Genomic DNA, 21,598 nt, shown 5'->3' on the forward strand with positions numbered 1-21,598 from the left:
TTAAATAAGCTTGAAATTAGTTCATTTGCAGCTATTTAAACTTATGTTAAAACTTTTTAAAGGGCAACTTAAAATGTGTGTGGGGTCATAATTTTTATAAATTCTTTTAGGGAGTACATGAACAAACTTAGCAAAGCCCTGACAGTATTGGGAAACCCCCATCGCTCAGTGATAGACAAGGTTACAGGAGAGAATTAAGAGTAAACGAGAGGCCAGAGGTTCTTCACAAACAGTCGCAGCAGCTTCCTGCTTCACTGCTTGGATGGAACCTGACAGTCAACCTCCCATGCCAGCAGCTCGAAGCCAGTGCTTTGTCACTGTCATGGATTGAATTGTGTCCCCCCAAAATATGTGTCAGCTTGGTTAGGCTATGATTCCCAGTATTCTGTGGTTGTCCTCCATTTTGTGATTGTAATTTTATATTGAGAGGAGTAGAGTGGGATTATAACACCACCCTTACTCAGGTCACCTCCCTGATCCAAGGTAAAGGGAGTTTCCCTGGGGTGTGGCCTGCACCACCTTTTATCTCTCAAGAGATGAAAGGGAAGCAAGCAGAGAGTTGGGGACCTCATAACCGCCAAGAAAGCAGCACCAGGAGCAGAGCGCGTCCTTTGGACGTGGGGTTCCTGCACCTGAGGAACAGGTGAATATTGAAGACAAGGACTTTCCTCCAGAGCCGACAGAGAGGAAAAGCCTTCTCCTAGAGCCGAAGCCCTAAATTTAGACTTGTAACCTATTAGACTGTGAGAAAATTAATTTCTCTTTGTTAAAGCCATCCACCTGAGTTATTTCTGTTATAGCAGCACCAGATGACTAAGACAGCCACCTCCTTACAGTACCTTCATGGCATCTTCTCATCACCCCAAGACCTCGCTTCTGTTGCCTCTCCTTAGCTGCCCCACCCTGACTACTAGATTACCCTCACAGGTGCGCCAGAACTACAACCAGGACTCGGAGGCCACCATCAACTGCCAGATCAACCTAGAACTCTATGCCTCCTATATCTATTTGTCCATGTTTTACTACTTTGATCGTGATGATGTAGCTTTGAAGAATTTTGCCAAATATTTTCTTCACCAATCTCATGAGGAGAGAGAACACTCTGAAAAACTGATGAAGCTGATGAACCAACAAGATGGCCAAATCTTCCTTCAAGATATCATGAAACCAGGCCATTGTGACTGGGAGAGCAGCTGAACACAAAGCAGTGTGTTACACTTGGAAAAAAGCATAAATCAGTCACAACTGGAACTGTACAAAGTGGCCAATAATAAAAATGACCCCCATTTGTGTGACTTCATTGAGACTCATTATCTAAATGAGTAGGTGAAATTCATCAAAGAATTGGGTGACTACGCAACCAACTTGTGCAAGATGGAGGAGCTGGAATCTAGCTTGGCAGAGTGTCTCTTTGATATGCACACCCTGAGAGACAGTGATGGAGAAAGCTAAACTTTAGCCTGGCTTCCCCATAGCTATAGAAGTAATTTCTTTTTTTTTAAATAATTTTTATTGTGCTTTAAGTGAAAGTTTACAAATCAAGTCAGTATCTCACACAAAAACCCATATACACCTTGTTACACACTCCCAATTACTCTCCCCCTAATGACACAGCCTGCTCTCCCCCTCCACTCTCTCTTTTCGTGTCCTTTTCGCCAGCTTCTAACCCCACCCACCCTCTCATCTCCCCTCCAGGGAGGAGATGCCAACATAGTCTGAAGTGTCCACCTGATCCAAGAACCTCACTTCTCACCAGCAACCCTCTCCAACCCGTTGTCCAGTCCAATCCATGTCTGAAGAGTTGGCTTCGGAAATGGTTCCTGTCCTGGGACAACAGAAGGTCTGGGGGCCATGACCTCCAGGGTACTTCCAGTCTCAGTCAGACCGTTAAATCTGGTCTTATGAGAATTTGGGGTCTGCACCCCGCTGCTCTCCTGCTCCCTCAGGGGTTCTCTGTTGTGTTCGCTGTCAGGGCAGTCATCGGTCGTAGCTATGGTGGTAATTTCTACTGTCACTAAGACCATGCATGTTAAGTTTACCTGAATCTGCTAAAGAAGAGAAAAAAAAGGACTTCCCTGAGAGGTCCTGGTTTTGGTTCAGGGAAGATGATATTCCTGAGCCCTTGCCTCTTGTTGGAACTATGACTCCGGCAGGGCGGTGAGAGTATGGTCTGTTCCTCCCCATGATCTGTAGCCCAGGAATGGAAAAGATCTTCAGATATAAGCAGTGAGTTCATGGTGAGAGCTTAAAAAATAAAACAAAAACCTGTTGCCCTGGAGTCTATTCCCGCTGCACCTGAATTAAACCCAGTTCTGGCTCAGTCTTGAAGGACCTAAAACTTCTATTCTCTTGGCCTCAGTTTTCTTTTTTGTAAAATGAAGGTAATTAGATTCAGTTACCATCACAGCAGTTTAATCAGCTGTTAGATTAATCACTAACTTCTTTAAGGGTTTCTGAATTTGCAGTGGCTTCTTTTGAGGGAGTGCTGGTAGCGCAATGGTTAAGCGTTCAGCTGCCAACCATAAGGTCAGCTGTCCTAACCCACCAGTTGCTTTGTGGGAGAAAAGACCTAGCAGTCTGCTCCCTAAAGATTACAGCCTAGAAAACCCTATGCGATGTTTCTATTGTCTCTGTCAAAAAAATTTTTTTTTTTCCTGTCATACAGGGTCACCATCAGTCAGAATCAACTCATGGGCACACAGCAGCAACAACATATCTCTTTTTGTCTTAGAAACAATTTTGATTGAAGACAGGGCGTATATATCCACAAAAGCAATAGCGCATTTTCCAGTTGCCTGACGTAAAGGAAAATTCCTTTATAGCAACACAGAGAGCCATGTTCTACAATCATTTCTTCATAATTGTGGCAACATAAGCAGTTAAGTTATATGCGCTGTATGTTAGTTTAATGCCTCAAATAACCTCCTGACTTTTTGATCTAAATTATTCAAATTGCATACCTTCGTTGACAATAGGCCAGATCATTGCTCCATTTGCTCTCATTTGTCCTACTCCTCCCATAACTGGTGTTCTGGTTGTTCTGTTTACTTGCTTAGAAAAAATAAAAGACAAATTTCCTTTCAAAGATACATGATCTTAGATCTCATACAATTTAACACTTGCTTTTAACTATATTTCTTCAGAGCTGAAGGCTACTAGAAACTAACAACAATATTTAATAATAACAACAACAGCATCCCTTTGTTTTTCTATTTTAGGCATTTAATCAACTTTTCCCAATAGGATACCCTAACCAAAAAGCCAAAAACCAAGAAAACCAAACCCGTTGCCGTCGAGTCCCTTCCGACTCATAGCCACCTATAGGACAGAGTAGAACTGCTCCATAGGGTTTCCAAGGAGTGCCTGGTGAATTCAAACTGCCGGCCTTTTGGTTAGCATCCCTAGCTCTCAATCACTATGCCAAGAGAGAGAGGAATCTAAGCTTCATTGAGTATTTATTATATGTCTGTCATAATACTAGGCTCTTTGCATAATTTAGCTCATTAAATCCTTACAATAGCCCCAAAGGCTATTATTATATCCAGAAGTGTATCTAAGGTATTGTAAGGGGGAGGGGGAGAGCTTGCACTGGGGAAGAGGAAGAGGCAGGGAGTGGTGATATTCCTCAATAAGACAGTCCCTACAAAGGAAGAGACGGGGGTGGTGACATTCCTCAACAAGATTGTCCCTACATAGTTAAACTTCAAGCCAAAGAAATGATCTTTACAGGGGTCTTTGATTTGATAAAGTCCTTACTTGATAAAGTCCCTAACTTGGTAATTAAACCTTAAGCCAAAGAAATAGTCTTCATAGGCGGTCCTGTACTGGCTTTTAAATGTTAACAGAGACAGATAAGAGACAAGAAGGATATAAAACCCTAAGAAAAGGACTCTCAGGGCACTCAGATTCTTTCTATACCTGCGTAGCCCGCTTGACGCTTCCTACTCAAGTGTACTTTTACTGCTAACCCTCTGCTTGCTAATAAACCTCTGCTCACTGGGCACTCCATGTTTGAATTCTTTCCTACATTCTCCGGTAACAGTAAGACAGGTATGGCAAGTGCCTTGAACACCACTGAGCAGTTTCTATCAATCATCGCAGCTTCCAACCCCAGCCGTGAGAGATCATTCAGCAAGTTAAAACTAATACTTTCATATTTGAGATCCTCCATGTGTGACCCTAATACTCCCCAGTATGTTTTCTCCTTTTCAAAATGGGTGACTGAGAGCTTGACATAACTAACACCATGATGAACCTATAAGTTTTGTTTCTTCCTCTGTCTGCCTCCTCTTCCAGCCTCCTCCTTCGCATACTTTTGCTAATGACTTTGTTTTGACCTAATGTTAATGCCTTGTTCTTTGTTTTAACATGATGCAAATAACTTTTTTGTTCTGTCAAATCAATGCAAATAACTTTTTTGTTCTGTCAAATCACCTGTGGCTTACAAGCCCTGTAGGGAAATCAGAGCCCTGGTGTACCAAATGTATATCTTTAGCCTGATGAAGAAATGTCTGGCCTGTATCTCTTTAGTCTGATAAAGAGTTTTTTGTCACTACCTTGTAATAAATAACTCCTCTGGCCATACCATCTTCAGGCTAGAAAGACACTTCTAACCTTTGTAAAATTCTACATAAACTTTAATGTAAAGTAGCTCTTTGGGACTCCAGCCTGTGTTGCTGTCAGGACCCCAGTGATGTACACATCTCTTGAATAAACTTTCTCACTCTTCCTGACTTGGAGTACATTTCATGGGCTCGACTGCTCCAGGGCACTGACCCTAATCAGGCAACATATCGGTCAAGGCAAACTGTGCGATATTGCTTTGCTGAGTGTTGAAAGAGAAGAAACTGAAAAAATGACTTTGAGCATATCATAGACCAATTTTCATCAGTAAAAGCAAGGTGCAGTTGTAATTTTCATGTTGTGCCATAATGTGTTAAGTAAAAGATTAATGAGCTTGACTTGTATTTTTGAGCTGATATTATGTTAAAGTTATCTAAAAGATGGGTGTCAGATGTTTGGGCAGGGATGCAGAGGCATAGCGGGGGGGAGGAGGTCAGGGGTGGCACTTGCCCTGCGTACAAGTCCAAAGGGGTACCAGAGAAGGTGCGCGACATTCTCAGCAATGTTTACTTTCTGAGTTAACCATGGATTGTATCAAGCTACCTAGAATCAACTCACCACTAATGAGAATTCTCTACTGTCTACGAAGGAGTCCCTGGGCATGCAAATGGTGAAGTGCTTGGCTGCTAACTGAAAGGTTGTTTTGAGTCCACCCACAAGCTCAAGTCCACATGTGAGTCCACTGCTTTTTTAAAAAACTTTATTGTTTATGAAATGTAGAATTCGAGTTTGGGGATAAAGCTTGGCCCCCACCTGGTGCTCTTGGCTTGCAAAAAATAAAACTGTCCAAGTCAGTTCCACCTCATGGTGATCCCACACATATCAGAGTAGAACTATGCTCCACGGGGTTTTCAGTGGCTGATTTTTTGGAAGTAGACTGCCAGTACTTTCTTCCAGTGTGCCTCTGGGTGGACTTGAACCACCACCTTTCAGTTAGCAGCCGAGTGGGTAACCTGAGGACTTACTGTAACTATAATTATTGCAATCTATAATACACACATGCTTTTTTCAAATTCCTAAGTTAAGTTTTGATTGTGGATCCACAATCAACAGCCGTGGAAGCAGCAGTCAAGAAATCAAAAGACGCATCGCATTGGGTGAATCTGCTGCAAAGGACCTCTTCAAAGTATTGAAGAGCAAAGATGTCACCCTGAAGACTAAGGTGCGCCTGAGACCCAAGCCATGGTATTTTCAATCGCATCATATGCATGTGAAAGCTGGACAATGAATAAGGAAGACTGATGAAGAGTTGATGCCTTTGAATTGTGGTATTGGAGAAGAATATTGAATATACCATGGACTGCCAAAAGAACGAACAAATCTGTCTTAGAGGAAGTACAGCCAGAATGCTCCTTAGAAGCAAGGATGGCGAGACTGCATCTTACGTACTTTGGACATATTGTCAGGAGGGCTCAGTGTCTGGAGAAGGACATCATGCTTGGCAGGGTACGGGGTCAGCGGAAAAGAGGAAGACCCTCAACAAGGTGGATTGGCACAGTGGCTGCAACAATGAACTCAAGCATAACAACGATTTTAAAGATGGCGTAGGACCAGGCAATGTTTCGTCCTGTTGTGCGTAGGGTCGTTATGAGCCAGAACCGACTTGAAGGCACCTAACAACAACGAGTTAAGTTTTAATGGGTTAGAATTTCTGGAAGAATTCACCCTTGGTGGAGAATTTGAAAGAAGACAGAGTTGGCTTGTGGGATAGGAAGACAAAGACTTTTCCTGCATAGGGGGCAACATTAAAAAGAATCTAAAATAGGGTGGGCACAGGGAACAAAACAATCCTTCAGAAGAAATCCATAGGCAAATTCATGTTAGTGAGATGGGGCGGAATTTAATTTTTTAGCTTCTTGAAAGTTTTCTCTCTGAAGGGTAAAAAAAAATAGCCAACGTTTGTATAAAGAATTCGGTCAACAGCGTATATTTGCATAATTCTGAAACTTACTTGCTTAAGAAGGAGCCCTGGTGACGTAGTGGTTAAAGTGTTCGGCCGCTAACTGAAAGTTTGGTAGTTCAAACCTACCAGCCACTTCTCAGGAGAAAGATGTGACAGTTTGCTTCTGCAAAGATTTACAGCCTTGGAAACTCTATGGGGCAGTTCTACTCTGTCCTGTAGGGTTGCTATGAATCGGAATCGACTTGATGGCAATGGGTTTTCGGTTTACTTGTTTAAAAACAGTAATTACTAAAGAACATTAACAAAATTTAATTGTCATTAAGATTTGCTTATAATGCACAAGACCTTTTTTTTTAAGTTTTTTATTTTAAATAATCCAGACTTAAGAAAAGTGGCAAAAGTAGTTCAAAGAAATTCCATACACCCTTGACACAGATTGCTGTAATGTTAACATTTTATCACATTTGGTTTTCATTTTATCTATCTACTTATCTATCCTTGCATATATATTTGTTAATATTTGAGAGTAAATAGCAAACATGGTGCTCCTTTACCTCTAAAAACCTCAATGTACATTTCCTAAAAACAAGAACACTCTCTTATATAACCTAAGTACAATGGCTAAAATCAAAAGATTAACACTGATGTAAAGCTATTAACTACAGACCTTATTCAACTTTTTCCAATTGTCCTCTAAAGCCCTTTGTTGTTGCTGTTAGGTACCATCAAGTTGGTTCCGACTCATAGTACAACAGAACAAAACACTCCCCAGTCCTGCGCCATCCTCATGATCATTGTTTTGGCTTGAGCCCATTGCTGCAGCCACTGTGTCAATACAACTAGTTAAAGGTCTTCTTTTTTGATGACCCTCTACTTTACCAAGCGTGATATCATTCTCCAGGGACTGGTCCCTCCAGATAACACGTCCAAGGAATGTGAGACGAAGTCTCACCATCCTCTCTTCCAAGGAGCATTCTGGCTGTACTTCTTCCAAGACAGATTTGTTCATTCTTTTGGCAGTCCATGGTATACTCAATATTCTTCCCCAACACTATAATTCAAAGGCGTCAATTCTTCTTTGGTTTTCTTTACTCATTGTCCAGTTTTCAAATGCATGTGAGGCGACTGAAAACACCATGGCTTGAGTCTTAGTCTTCAAGGTGACATCTTTGCTTTTTAACACTTGAAAGAGGTCTTTTGCAGCAGTTTTGTCCAATACAATCCGTCTTTTGATTTCTTGACTGCTGCTTCCATGGGTGTTGTGGATCCATGTAAATTGAAATCCTTGACAACTTCAATCTTTTCTCCACTTACCATGATGTTGCTTATAAGTCCAGTTGTGAGGATTTTTGTTTTCTTTATATTGAGGCGTATGTAACCCATACTGAAGGGTATGGTCTTTGATCTTCATCAGAAAGTGCTTCAAGTCCTCTTCACTTTCAGCAAGCAAGTTTGTGTCATCTGCATAACACAGGTTGTTAATGAGTCTTCCTCTAATCCTGATGCTGCGTTCTTCTTCATATAGTCCAGCTTCTCAGATTATTTGCTCAGTGTAGATTAAATAAGCATGGTGAAAGGATACAATCTTAACACACACCTCTCCTGCCTTTAAATTAGCAGTATTCCCTTGTTCTTTTGGAACAACTGCCTCTTTATCTATGTACAGTTTCCTCATGAGCACAATTACGCGTTTCGGAATTCCAACTCTTCGCAATGTTATCCATAATTTGAACGCCTTTGCATAGTCTATAAAAGAGAGGTAAACATCTTTCTGGTATTCTCTGCTTTCAAACGGAATCCATCTGACGTTAGCAGTGTTATCCTTTGTTTCACGTCCTCTTCTAAATCCAGATTGAATTTCTGGCAGTATACTGCTTTTGAGAGATGTTCAGCAAAAATTTACTTGTGTGTGATATTAACGATATTGTTCGATAACTTCTGCATTTGATTGGACCACCTTTCTTTGGAATAGGCATAAATATGGATGTCTTCCAGTCGGATGGCCAGGTAGCTGTCTTCTAAATTTCTTGGCATAGACAAGGGAATACTTCCAGCACTGCATCCGTTTGTTGAAACATCTCAGTTGGTATTCGGTCAATTCCTGGAATCTTGTTTTTCGCCAATGTCTTCAGTGTAGCTTGGACTGCTTTCTTCAGGATCATCGGTTCCTGATCATATGTTACCTCCTGAAATGGTTGAAAGTCGACCAATTCTTTTTGGTACAGTGACTATGTGTATCCCTTCCGTCTTCTTTTGATGCTTCCTATGGTGTTCAGCATTTTGCCTTTAGAATCCTTCACTACTGCAACTAGAGGCTTGAATTTTTTCTTCAGTTCTTTCAGCTTGAGAAATGAAGAGTGTATTCTTCCATTTTGGATTTCTAACTCCAGAACTTTGCACATGTTGTTATAATACTTTACTTCATTTTCTCAAGCCACCCTTTGAAATCTTCTGTTCAGCTCTTTTACTTCATCATTTCTTCTCTTTGCTTTAGCTATTTGACTTTCAAGAGTAAGGTTCAGAGTCTCTTCTGACATCTATATTGGTATTTTCTTTCTTTCTTGTCTTTTTAGTGACCTCTTGCTTTCTTCAAGTATGATATCCTTGACGTCCTTCCACAACTTGTCTGGTCTGGCATTAATGTTCAATTCGACTTATCTATCTTTGAGATGGTCTCTAAATTCAGGTGGGATATACTCAGGGTTGTACTTCGGTTCTTGTGGACTTGTTCTAATTTTCTTCGGCTTCAACTTGAACTTGCATAAGAGCAACTGGTAGTCTGTTCTGTATTCAGCCCCTGGCCTTGTTCCGACTGATGATAATATTGAGCTTTTTCGTTGTCTCTTCCCACAGTTGTAGTCGATTTTATTCCTGTGTACTCCATCTGGCAACGTCCACATGTATAGTCACTGTTTACATTGCTGAAAAAAGGTATTTGCAATGAAGAAGTCAGTCTAGCAAAAGTCTATCATCTGATCTCCAGAATCGTTTCTATCACCGAGGCCATATTTTCTAACTACTGATCCTTCTTCTTTGTTTCCAACTTTCGCATTCCAATCACCAGTAATTATCAATGCATCCTGATTGGATGTTTGGTCAATTTCAGACTGCAGAAGTTGGTAAAAATCTTCAATTTCTCCATCTTTGGCCTTAGTGGTTAGTGTGTAAATTTGGATAATAGTCGTATTCACTGGTCTTCCTTATAGGTGTATGGATATTATCCTATTATTGACAGCATTGTACTTCAGGATAGGTCTTGAAATGTTCTTTTTGATGATGAGTGCAACACCATTCCTCCTCAATTTGTCATTCCTGGTGTAGAAGACCACATGACTGTCAGATTCAAAATGGCCAATACAGTCCATTTCAGCTCACTAATGCCTAGATTATCAATGTTTATGAGTTCCATTTCATTTTTAATGATTTCCAATTTTCCTAGATTTATACTTATTCCTATTATTAATGGATGTTTGCAGCTGTTTCGAAATCTCTGGTTGCGTAGTGGCTAAGAGCTATGGCTGCTAATCAAAAGGTTTGCTGCTCAAATCCACCAGGTGCTCCTTGGAAACTCTATGGGGCAGTTCTACTCTGTCCCATAGGGTTGCTATGAGTCAGAATTGACCGGACGGCAACGAGTTTTTTTTTGTTTGTTTGTTTTTTGCAGCTGTTTCTTCTCATTTTGCGTCCTACCATATCAGCAAATGAAGGTCTTGAAATGTCCTTTATAGCAAAAAAAAAAAAAAGATTCAGGTCCAGGATCCAATTCAGGGTCACATGTATTTAGTTAGAATGTCTCTTTAGTGTCCTTTAATTGGCAATATTTCTTCACTCTTCCTTCTTCTTCATTACCTTGACATTTTTAAAGAGTACAGGCTAGTTAGTTTGTAGGATGCTCCTTAATTTGGGTTTCTCTGATGTCTCCTCATGATCTGCATTCCTCAGATTGTGCAGTTTTGGAAGAAATACCACAGATGTGGTTTTCTTCTCTGTGCATCATATCAGAAAACACATGATGTTAATTTACCCCCCTACTGGTGATTTTTTTTTTTCCAAAAAATTTTATAAACAAATTGTTTTTTGGCGTTAGTTGCAATCCATGCAACGTGTCAACACTCCCCCCTTTCCCTTTCCACCATGGGTTCTTGGTGTCCATTCATCCCGTTTTCCTTTCCCTTCCTGCCTTCTTGTCTTTGCTTTTGGTCTGGTGTTGCCCATTTGGTCTCGTACACTTCATTGAACTAAGAAGCATGTTCCTCACTTGTGTTGTTTGTTTTATAGGCCTGTCTAATCTTTGGCTAAAAGGTGGACTTCAGGAGTGGCTTCAGTTCTGAGTTAGCAGAGTGTCCAGGGGCCATAGTCTCAGGGGTTCCTCCTGTCACCATCTGACCAGTAAGTCTGGTCTTTTTTTGTGAATTTGAATTTTGTTCTACATTTTTTCCCCACTGTGGTGGTGATATTTAATCGCTTGGTGAAGGTGGTGTTTTCCAGGTTACTTTACTGTAAAATTACCATTTTTCGCCTGGTAACTAGTAAGTTTGGGGGCATTAGTAGTTCAGTGATAGAATTTTCACCTTCCATCCAGGAGATCCAGGTTCAATTTCCCGCCAATGCTCCTCACATGTAACAAACACCTATTAGTGGAGGCTTGCATGTTGCTATGATGCTGAACAGGTTTCAGTGTAGCTTCTAGACCAACAGGCCTGGTGATCTACTTCTGAATATCAGGCAATGGAAATCCTATGGGTCACAATGGTCCAATCTGCAACCGATCTTGGGGATGATGCAGGAATAGGCAGTGTTTCGTTTCATTGTGCATGGGTCTCCATGAGTCAGTGGTAGAGCAGCTAACAATAACAACAACTAATAAGGATCATGTAAGGAGACACTTTGAGACTTTTTCTTCTTACTTTCTCCTGCTAGTTTTAACAGCCAATAATGATTCTTTCCTAAAATAATATTACTACGGTGATTGCCAAACAATCATCATTTCCTCTACCTTTATTAACAGGAATCCTACAGTAAGGAAAAACATTGCTTTCTGTCCTACTATTCACTTATTCATATAATTCCATTGATTCTTGTTTTATTCAATAGGTTATCATCTGTACTTATCAATATTTTAAATGGCCCAGATTTGCCAGGAGGAGGTCCCTCCAGCAGGCTTCTAGGTCCTTTCGACATTCTTCATTATTATTTTCTGGTGTGTGTGCACTTCCTTACTTTCTGGCATGGTAAGATATTCCAGCCTTTAACTTTCTTAAATGAAATTAAAACCCGTCTTGAGCTCGTAGAAGTATTCCACCTAATGTTGAAGATTTCATTATGATTAAAACATTACATAAAATGGTCACACTAGCTGCATCCTCTCCAACCTTTTCATGTGTAGAGGCTACACCTAGAAGGAACATTCCAAAACCAGTTGATTAGACCCTTTTCATTTGCAGGTGCAGGCATTCATGGCTGGGTAGATGTTTAACTTGGTGGTCTTTCTCTGTTATCGTGAGTTCAAAGAACCCGTGTGCTCCTGCTTTGCCTTTATTCCATCAGGATGGTGTAGTTTAAATTGGAATTTAACTTGTCTGTGTCTGAAAAACTGTGTCACAGTAGCCTTCATGTTGACACTGATTTAGGAGTTTACAAGTCATTTTGTGCCACCTTTTGAAAACACAGCACATGGGGGATGTAAGTGAAGTGGCACTGTTTTACTCTCTTAGTGCTCCACTGACATACTTAAACCTCCACTGACAGACAGGTGGTGGTTGTGTTACAGGTGCTGTCGGGGACAGCCCCAGCAAGGAAAGACCCTCACTGTGCATCCTGGCAGGTAGTCCGAAGAACTGACACATAGCCCTTTCCAGATTCATACGTTCAGGGAAACTTACACGGGCAAGCAGCTGCTCTCCAGTGGTGGCTGGCTGGAGCATTTTCCGCAACCACCTAGCAAGAGACCCAAACCTACATACCATTCCAGCTGGGACCAAGGCTCATTGTTTTCTCCCATGTCCTTGGGCAGTCAGTGTTCCCAGGGACTTCACGTCCAGGCCCAGATGTTTTCCTTCTTGTTGCTAAGGCATTCTTTGGCCTTGGCCGCTGGCTCAGTCATGCCGCTCTCGGCCTTGTACCTTAACCTAAATCCATCCCAAATTCATCCCCAGCATGCCTCTTCCGGGAAGAGCAAAGCTGATTTCATTAGGGAGGGGTGCATATAGCTGAACAGCATTACCCTACAGGTGCATTGACTGGGAATCTAACCGGCTCAGCTACATGGACGGCAGAAGTTCTACCTCTGAACCACCAATGCCCTCACATGCAGGAATGATACCTCTTTTTAAACTCTTTAACAATCCCAGCTTTCTTTTTCTGGAGCATATTCTCCCAGTAATCATAACTGTTTGCTTCTTGTTGCCGAAAGTTCCCGTCAGTACTGAGCACTTCTCCCCATATGTGTTTTTCTTCCTACCATCAACTAGGCCAGAAGTCCTCAAACATTAGACAGTATACTAGATTCACCCAGAGGTGTTTGTTAAAATACAGATTTCCTAGCTGTACCCTCTGGGATTTTGAACAACATGTCTATGGTAGGAAACCCTGGTTGCCTAGTGGTTAAGGGCTATTGCTGCTAACCAAAAGGTCAGCAGTTTGAATCCACCAGGCACTTCTTGGAAACTCTATGAGGTAGTTCTACTCTGCTCTATAGGGTCGCTATGAGTCAGAATCGACTGGATGGCAGCGGGTTTTTGGTTTTGCCTAATTTTTAAATCTTCAGGAAAATTCTCAGAGCTGCCGGTCTTTCAGAAGCTCAATAAATTAATAAAAATCAGACATCCTTGTCATGGTGGCTGATAGGCAAAACCAAAACTTCCGAAAATCACCACCCAACCCTGGAATCACGATCCTGTGAGTCTGCATAATTACAACAAGCAGAAATCAGCCTTTTGTTTTGCCCCAAACCAAAATGGGCTCCGTCGGAGTCAACGCCCTTTGCTCTGCGGACCAATCAGAATCTAGAGTTCCGGGCACTGGGTTTCCCACTTCCGCCTCGTCTTCCAGGGTCTCTCTAACTTAGCGAGTCTCGGCAGCGGCCGCCTCCTACTAGAAACTGCTTCCGCGGCCCGGGGTGGCGAGGCCGGGAGGTGGCGGGCGGCATGAGCGCGGTGGGCGTCGGCGCGGCGCGGACGCTGCGGGTGCCCGGCCGCCACGGCTACGCGGCCGAGTTCTCCCCGTACCTGCCGGACCGCCTGGCCTGCGCCGCCGCCCAGCACTACGGCATCGCGGGTGAGGCCGGGCGCACCGCCGGGCGGGTCGGGGCCAGTCGCGCTGCGCGCCTCGCGCGTCCGGGTCTGTGAGATCCCGGCCGTGGCAGAGGAAGCGCAGCGCTTGCCGGGTGCCGGCTTCTTCTGGGGTCGGAAAGCGCTTCCCATGGTAGAGCGTGTCACAGATGAACGCTAGGGGGAGGAGGAGAGGCTGGTCTGCTCCGTGTTCTCAGTTGTCAAGCGTGGGGAGTCGGTCTGGAGATAATGTGTGTCCTCTTTTCCACTTACAGTGTGGACGTAGGATATAAAAGTAGCCTGGTAGCCCATATCCTTCCTTAAGACAGAACTAACTCCACCGCAGCTGACACAGGCCCAGGTGCCCTCTGCCTTGCGGAAAGCGGAGCGAGCCTGTGTGGCTCTTCTGATCTGGTGCAGCGGGACCAACAGGACCAACAGGACCTGGAAGACCGTCGCAGGGCCGTCCCAGTGTTTGCTACACATTTCCCACAATCTGCACTCGAGCACTGCGTGGAAACGTGTGTGCTGTCCGTAAGAAGGATGCTTCTGCGCAGCGCTTGAAGGTTTCTCCCACAAGTGTCTTCATGATATTTATGAAGTTCTGGCCTTAACTTTGGTTGTTCCACATATTCGCTAGGCAGTTGTTAGAGATTCAAGTTAATTGCCTCTAGCCGTGGGCTAGATGGAAACTCGTGGGTGCATTCTTGATTCTGAATTTTTAAAAAAATTCATATCCTAGCGATTATTTACATGCTGAGGCTATATGAAGTCATTACATAATGTCTGCTCTCAGTAGTAGTTTTTGTTTGGTCCTATAGCAGAAAAAAGAAATATTTGCATTCGGTATTTTCACCGTTAACCTTAATGTTTGTCCATTCAGAATTTCAATAGATGTTCATCAATTAGGTTGAAGTATTAAGCACCATGAGTTTGTAAAGATACTTTAAATCCTTTAAAAAAAAAACCATTAAAAGGAATTGGTATTAGAAAAAATGAGTTATGTTTTAAAAGTTTTCCTCTCTAAAAAAATCCATTTCTTTGGATTCTGGCTCATAGCGACCCTATGGCCCAGAGTAGAACTTGGAAACTAGGGTTTCCAAGGAGCGGATGCTGGATTAGAACTGCCGACGTTTTGTTTAGCAGCTGAATTCTTAAACACATGGTCACCAGGGCTCCAATCTATAAAATAAATTATAACTTAAAAATATACATTAATCCTTTTAGTGAAATAATTTGTCTTTGCTAGATAACTGATATTAACATTGCCTTCAGCACTTTCTCATCAACTGTGTGGTAAATTCCACCAGGTCTTTCCACATTCATAGTTTTTAACAAGATAGAAATGGTGATGTATTTTAGATTAACTGATAAGGCAAGGTGATGCAGTTGAAGGAGTACAATCCCTAGAGTTTGTAAGTCTCGGGTTTCTCATCTGTAAACAGAGATAATAACACCTCCTTGGGAAGGTTGTGTGCTTGGCATGATGCCTGGCCAAAAAACAAAACAAAAACCAAACCAGTTATCATCAAGTCAGTTCCGACTCATGGCGACCCATGTGTGTCAGAAAAGAACTGTGCTCTGTGCGGTTTTCAGTGCCTGATTTTTCGGAAGTAGATTGCCAGGCCTTTGGCACCTCGGGATATTTGAATGGCCTACCTTTTGATTAGCAGCCCAGCACATTAACCGTTTGTACCACCCAGGGACTTCAGAAGCAGAGTAGACTCTCAAGTATTTCACCTTCCCGTCAGGACTGTCTGGATGTCAATCACAGATGAAATGGTAATTTGCCTGTTTAATGATTAAAGCACAAGCTAGAAAGACAGAAATGGAGAGTACAATCCAGTCCTTTTGTATACATGCTCCTGATAACTTACGGGAGAGAGTTGTGGTAGTAAAATTAAGTGCCGGATACCTCCTTCACCTTAGATGGTTCCTTGGTAGATTAGTGTTCAGCGGCATGACATTGATGATTTTTTTTCCTCCTTAGGTTGTGGAACCCTACTAGTACTGGATCAAAATGAATCTGGGCTTAGGCTTTTTAGAAGGTAAGGCGGCTCTAATTATTAAACTTCTGTAATTCTCTGCTGTTCATAATGCCTTAATAGAACTAAGTTTTAAATCTTCAATCAGTAAAATGCTTTAATTTGCAATATAAAAGAAACTTGAGCATTTGCGTAGTAAAGAACTTATCTCTGCCATTAAATTATGATTATGTCACTTTTCTAAAACTTTCGTCTCTTAGTGCCTATTTATACATTTTAAAATTTAAACCTCGTAAAAGTGTGGACTAGTTAGTGTACTGTATGACATTAACTATGCTGTCTTCTCAATGTAGTTTTGCTTTACTCAGTCAGGAACTAATTGACCATTTCACAGCTTATCCAGACCCTCTTTTCCTTTCTTTTTTCTATGCCTGTCTTGTCTGTGTGACTGTTGAACCCGTTAACAGTTCCATCAGTCGTAGTTAAAGGTAGAAAATGGAAAGGAAATTTCATCAGAAAATAATTCCCTGCTCATAGCTCAGGTGAAAGATTTGTGGGAAAAATTGAAATCATTAGCCTTAATTAGTATTTTGATGTTCTTGCTGGCCCATCGTATAAACCACAGAAGCCAGTGAACGCCCAGGTGTGGCAGCATGGCCTTGTGTAAGTAGTGCCGTATTTATAATCAGGAGACCAGATTTTAATCTAGCTCTGCAGCTTTCTAACTCCATGACCTGGGACTAGTCCTTCAACCTCTCTGAACTTCTTTCTGCATCTGTTAAGCAGCTGCTCTGCTTATCTCCCTAGCTGTGAAGATCATATGGGATAATTTGTTAAAATATTCGATAAGCTATAAAAAATTGATAAGCTGTAAAATGATGATCATTACTCTTTTTGTCAGCTGTCTGTGTAAGTAGGGAGATATATATGTGTGTGTGTGTATATATATATATTTTTTTAATTTCCCTGGTGTAGCTTTGACTGGAGTGATGGTTTGTTTGATGTAACCTGGAGTGAGAACAACGAACATGTCCTCGTCACCTGCAGTGGTGATGGCTCGCTGCAGCTCTGGGACACAGCCAAAGCCACAGGGCCGCTGCAAGTCTACAAAGAACACAGCCAGGAGGTAGGAAGGGAATATCTCCGGGCTGGTTATTTTTCTTTCGGAAACTTTGGATGAAATCCACTTAGAGACAGGGGCATGCGTTCAGGGGACAAGAGCTGAAACTTTATTTAGTATCTTTAGGGTATTGTGTATGTTCTGTGTCACTTATTATTTGATTATTCAAACAAAGTACTTCATGGCCTAAGGAGCTGGGAAAGAAAAGGTCAGGCTTCTCATTTGTCAGGAAGAACGTCTGCCAGTATTACTTTGTGGCATCTTTTCCTCCAGAGACGCCCATCGCTTTCTCGGTGCTGTAAGATCATGCCTGCTGTACAGTGCCTGAAGGCAGAGTAGGCGGACATTTCACAGGAACGGCACAAACTTGTCTTTAGGGCTGACTTAAGACGCCTGAGGAGTTTCAGAATACATTGGAGCAAGAGCATCAAGTACTAAATATTAGGCAGTGCTTATGAAAAGATTTTAAATCTAAATCTGGTTCATATGCCTAATTTTTTTTGTGTGTGTATGTGTTGCTTCAAGAGTGTTTGGGCTTGAGTTATATTAAAACATACACTTTTTTTTTTAATGAACGTGATGGTAAAGACATTCTTTCCTAGTGTTTTGTGTGTGTGACTGTGTGTGTATGTGTGTGCAGATGTGTTTTATTTGGCTCATAGTGTTGTTCTTTTTTTATTTTTAATTGTGCTTTAAGTGAAAGTTTACAGTTTAAGTTAGTTCCTCATACAAAAATTTATACACACATTTTTATGTGACCCTAGTTGCTCTCCCTATAATGTGACAGCACACTCCTCCTTTCAACCCTGGATTTCCCGTGTCCATTCAACCACTTCTTGTCCCTTTTTGCCTTTTCATCTTGCCACCGGACAGGAGCTGCTCATTTAGTCTCAAGTATCTACTTGAGCTAAGAAGCGCTCTCTTCATGAGTATCATTTTATGTCTCATAGTCCAGTCTAATTTTTGTCTGAAGAGCTCGGGAATGGCTTCAGTTCTGGGCTAACAAAGAGGCTGGGGGCCATGTTTTCTGGGGTCTCTCCAATCTCAGTCAGACCATTAAGTCTGGTCTTTTCACTAGAATTTGAGTTCTTTGCCCCATTCTTTTCTCCTGCTATGAGGGACTCTCAGTTGTGTTCCCTGTCAGGACGGTCATTGATGGTAGCTGGGCACCATCTGGTTCCTCTGGTCTCAGGCAGATGGAGTCACTTGTTTATGTGGCCCTTTCTGTCTCTTGGGCTAAAATTTTTCTTGTGTCTTTGGTGTTCTCCTTCTCCTTTGCTCAGGTGGGTTGGAACCAATTGCTGCATTTTAGATGGCCGCTTACTAGCTTTTAAGACCCCAGACACCACTCACCAAAATGGGATGCAGAACATTTTCTTAATAAACTTTGTTATGCCAACTGACGTAGATGTCCCCAGACACCATGGCCCCAGACCCCCGCTCCTGCTACTCCGTCCCTCGAAGTGTTTGGTTGCTTTTAGGAACTTCTTAGCTTTTGATTTACTCCAGTTGTGCTAACTTCCCATGTATTGTGTGTTGTTCTTCTGTTCACCGAAGATAATTTTCTTATCTACTATCTAGTCAGTGAATATCCTTGTTCCTCCCTCCCCACCCTCATAGTTATGAAAGAATGTTGTCTTCTGTGTTTAAACCTTTTCTTGAGTTCTTGTGATAGTGGTCTCATACAATATTGATCCTTTTGCCACTGACTAATTTCACTTAGCATAATGCCTTTCGTATTCATCCATGTTATGAGTTGTTTTGCAGATTCATTGTTGTTCTTTATCGTTGCATAGTATTCCATTGTATCAATATACCATAATTTGTTTATCCATTCATCTGTTGATGGGCACCTAGGTTGTTTCCATCTTTTTGCTACTGTAAACAGTGCTGCAGTGAACATGGGTGTGCATATATCTATTCGTGTGACGCCTCTTATTTCTCTAGGATATATTCTAAGGAGTGGAATTGCTGAATCAGATGGTACTTTTATTTCTAGCTTTGTAAGGAAGTGCCAAATCAATTTCCAAAGTGGTTGTACCATTTTACATTCCCACCAGCAGTGTTTAAGTGTTCCAGTCTCCCTATAACCTTTCCAACATTTATTATTTTGTGTTTTTTGGATTAATGCTAGCCTTGTTGGGGTGAGATGGTATCTCACTGTAGTTTTGATTTGCATTTTCTCTAATGGCAAATGGAAAACCTGGTGGCATAGTGGTTAAGAGCTATGGCTGCTAACCAAAAGGTCAGTAGTTCAAATCTACCAGGTGCTCCTTGGAAACTATGGAGCAGTTCTACTCTGTCATGTAGGGCTGCTATGAGTCAAAATTGCCTTAATAGCAGTGGGTTTGGTTTTTTGTGTAATGGTTAATGATCATGAGCATATCCTCATCTATCTGTTAGTCGCCTGAATGTCTTCTTTGGTGAAATGCCTGTTCATATCCTTTGCTCATTTTTAATTGGGTTATTTGTCTTTTTGTGGTTGAAGTTCTGCAGTATCTTGTAGATTTTAGAGATTAAACGCTGATCAGATTTGTTGTAGCCAAAAATTTTATCCCAGTCTGTAGGTAATCTTTTTACTCTTTTGGTGAAGTCTTTTGATGAGCGTAAGTGTTTGATTTTTACAGCTTCCAGTTATCTAGTTTCTCTTCTCGTGTTTGTGCATTATTAGTAATGTTTTGTATTCTGTTTATGCCAGGTATTAGGGCTCCTAGTGTTGTCCCTGTTTTTCTTCCATGATCTTTATCGTTTTGGATTTTATGTTTATGTCTTTGATCCATTTTGAGTTAGTTTTTGTACATGGTGTGAAGTATGGGTCTTGTTTCATTTTTTTTTCAGATGGACATCCAGTTATGCCAGCACCATTTGTTAAAGAGACTGTCTTTTCCCCAATTAAGGGATTTGGGGCATTTTGTTAAATATCAGTTGCTCATGGGTGAATAAATTTGTGTCTGGATTCTCAGCTCTGTTCCATTGGTCTATGTATCTGTCGTACCAGCACCAGGCCGTTTTGACTACCGTGGTATAATAGGTTCTAAAATCAGGTAGTGTGAGGCCTCCTACTTTATTCTTCTTTTTCAGTAATGCTTTACTTACATGGGTCCTCTTCCTTTTCCATATAAAGTTAGTGATTTGTTTCTCCATCTCTGTAAAAAAATGCCGTTGGAATTTGGATCGGGAATGCGTTGTATGTGTAGATCGATTTGAGTAGAATAGACATTTTCACAATGTTGAGTCTTCCTATGCATGAGCAAGGTGTGTTTTGCCACTTACGTGGGTTTCTTTTGGTTTCTTGCAGTAGTGTCTTGTAATTTTCTTTGTATAGGTCTTTTATGTTCCTGGTTATATTTATTCCTAAGTATTTTGTCTTGTGGGGGGTTATTGTAAATAGTATTGATTTGGTGATTTCCTTTTTGAAGTTCCCTTTGTTGATGTAGAGGAATCCAGCTGATTTTTGTATGTTTGTCTTGTATCCTGAGACTTTGCTGAAATCTTCTACTAGTTGCGGTAGTTTTCTTATGGATTCTTTGGCGTTTTCTGTGTATAGGATCATATCATCTGCAAATAGAGATACTTTTACTTCTTACTTACCAATTTGGATGTCCTTTATTTCTTTTTCTATCCTAATTGCTCTGGCTAGGACCTCCAGCACAATGTTGAATAAGAGTGGTGATAAAGGGCATCCTTGTCTGGTTCCCGTTCTCAAGGGGAATGCTTTCAGACTCTCTCCATTTAGGATGATGTTGGCTGTTAGCTTTGTATAAATGCCCTTTATTATGTTGGAGAATTTCCCTTCTGTTTCTATTTTGCTGAGAGTTTTGATCATGAATGGGTGTTGGATTTTGTCAGATGCCTTTTCTGCATCAATTGATAAGATCATGTGGTTCTTGTCTTTCGTTTTATTTATATGATGGATTATAGTGACTGATTTTCTAATGCTGAACCATCCCTGCATACCTGGTATGAATCTCACTTGGTCATGGTGACTTGTTTTTTGATGTGTTGTTGAATTGTATTGGCTAGAATTTTGTCGAGGATTTTTGCATCTCAGTTCTTGAGGGATATTGGTCTGTAATTTTCTTTTTTTGTGGTGTCTTTACCTTGTTTTGGTATCAGGGTTATGCTGGCTTCATAGAATGAGTTTGGGGGTGTTCCATCTTTTTCTATGCTTTAAAATATCTGTATTAGTAGTGATTTTAACTCTTCTCTAATAGTTTGGTAGAATTCTCCAGTGAATCCATCAGAGCCAGGGTTTTTTTTTTTTTGTTGGGAGTTTTTAAATTACCTTTTCAGTCTCTTCTTTTGTTATGGTTTTGTTTAGTTGTTCTGGCTCTGTTTGTGTTAGTTTAGGTAGGTAGCGTGTTTCTAGAAATTTGTTTCCTCTAGGTTTTCAAATTTGTTAGAGTACAATTTTTCAGAGTATTCTGTTACATTTCTTTTAATTTCAGGTGGGTCTGTTGTGGTATCGCCCCATCTCATTTCTTATTCAGGTTATTTGCTTCCTCTCCTGTTTTTCTTTTGTCAGTTTGGCTAATGGTTTATCAATTTTGTTGATCTTTTCAAATAACCAGCTTTTGGTCTGGTTAACTCTTTCAGTTGTTTTTCTATTTTATTTAATTCTGCTCAGATTTTTATTATTTGCTTTCTTCTGGTGCCTGAGAGCTTCTTTGCTGCTCTCTTTCTATTCATTTGAGTTGTA

General features: G+C 41.2%; 1 protein-coding gene and 1 pseudogene across 3 annotated transcripts in view; both read left to right on the top strand.

The window, feature by feature from the left end:
• The first annotated feature begins 327 nt into the window (after positions 1 to 327).
• On the top strand, positions 328 to 1,798 carry LOC100666594 (ferritin heavy chain-like; annotated as a pseudogene).
• An 11,763-nt stretch (positions 1,799 to 13,561) lies between these two features.
• The window catches only part of PEX7 (peroxisomal biogenesis factor 7), a 128,849-nt gene continuing 120,812 nt past the window's right edge, over positions 13,562 to 21,598 (top strand). Inside the window, exons 1-3 of one of the 3 annotated variants that reach the window (XM_064291268.1) lie at positions 13,562 to 13,801; positions 15,785 to 15,842; positions 16,755 to 16,905. In XM_064291268.1, the coding sequence (XP_064147338.1) occupies positions 13,672 to 13,801; positions 15,785 to 15,842; positions 16,755 to 16,905 (339 nt within the window). In that variant the 5' untranslated portion in view covers positions 13,562 to 13,671. The remainder of the gene's footprint in view (positions 13,802 to 15,784; positions 15,843 to 16,754; positions 16,906 to 21,598) is intronic. The other 2 variants (XR_010322980.1, XM_003403995.4) reach the window with 2 other exon arrangements.

This window comes from Loxodonta africana, chromosome 1, assembly GCF_030014295.1.
Source record: "Loxodonta africana isolate mLoxAfr1 chromosome 1, mLoxAfr1.hap2, whole genome shotgun sequence".
In the NCBI taxonomy this organism is placed as follows: domain Eukaryota; kingdom Metazoa; phylum Chordata; class Mammalia; order Proboscidea; family Elephantidae; genus Loxodonta; species Loxodonta africana.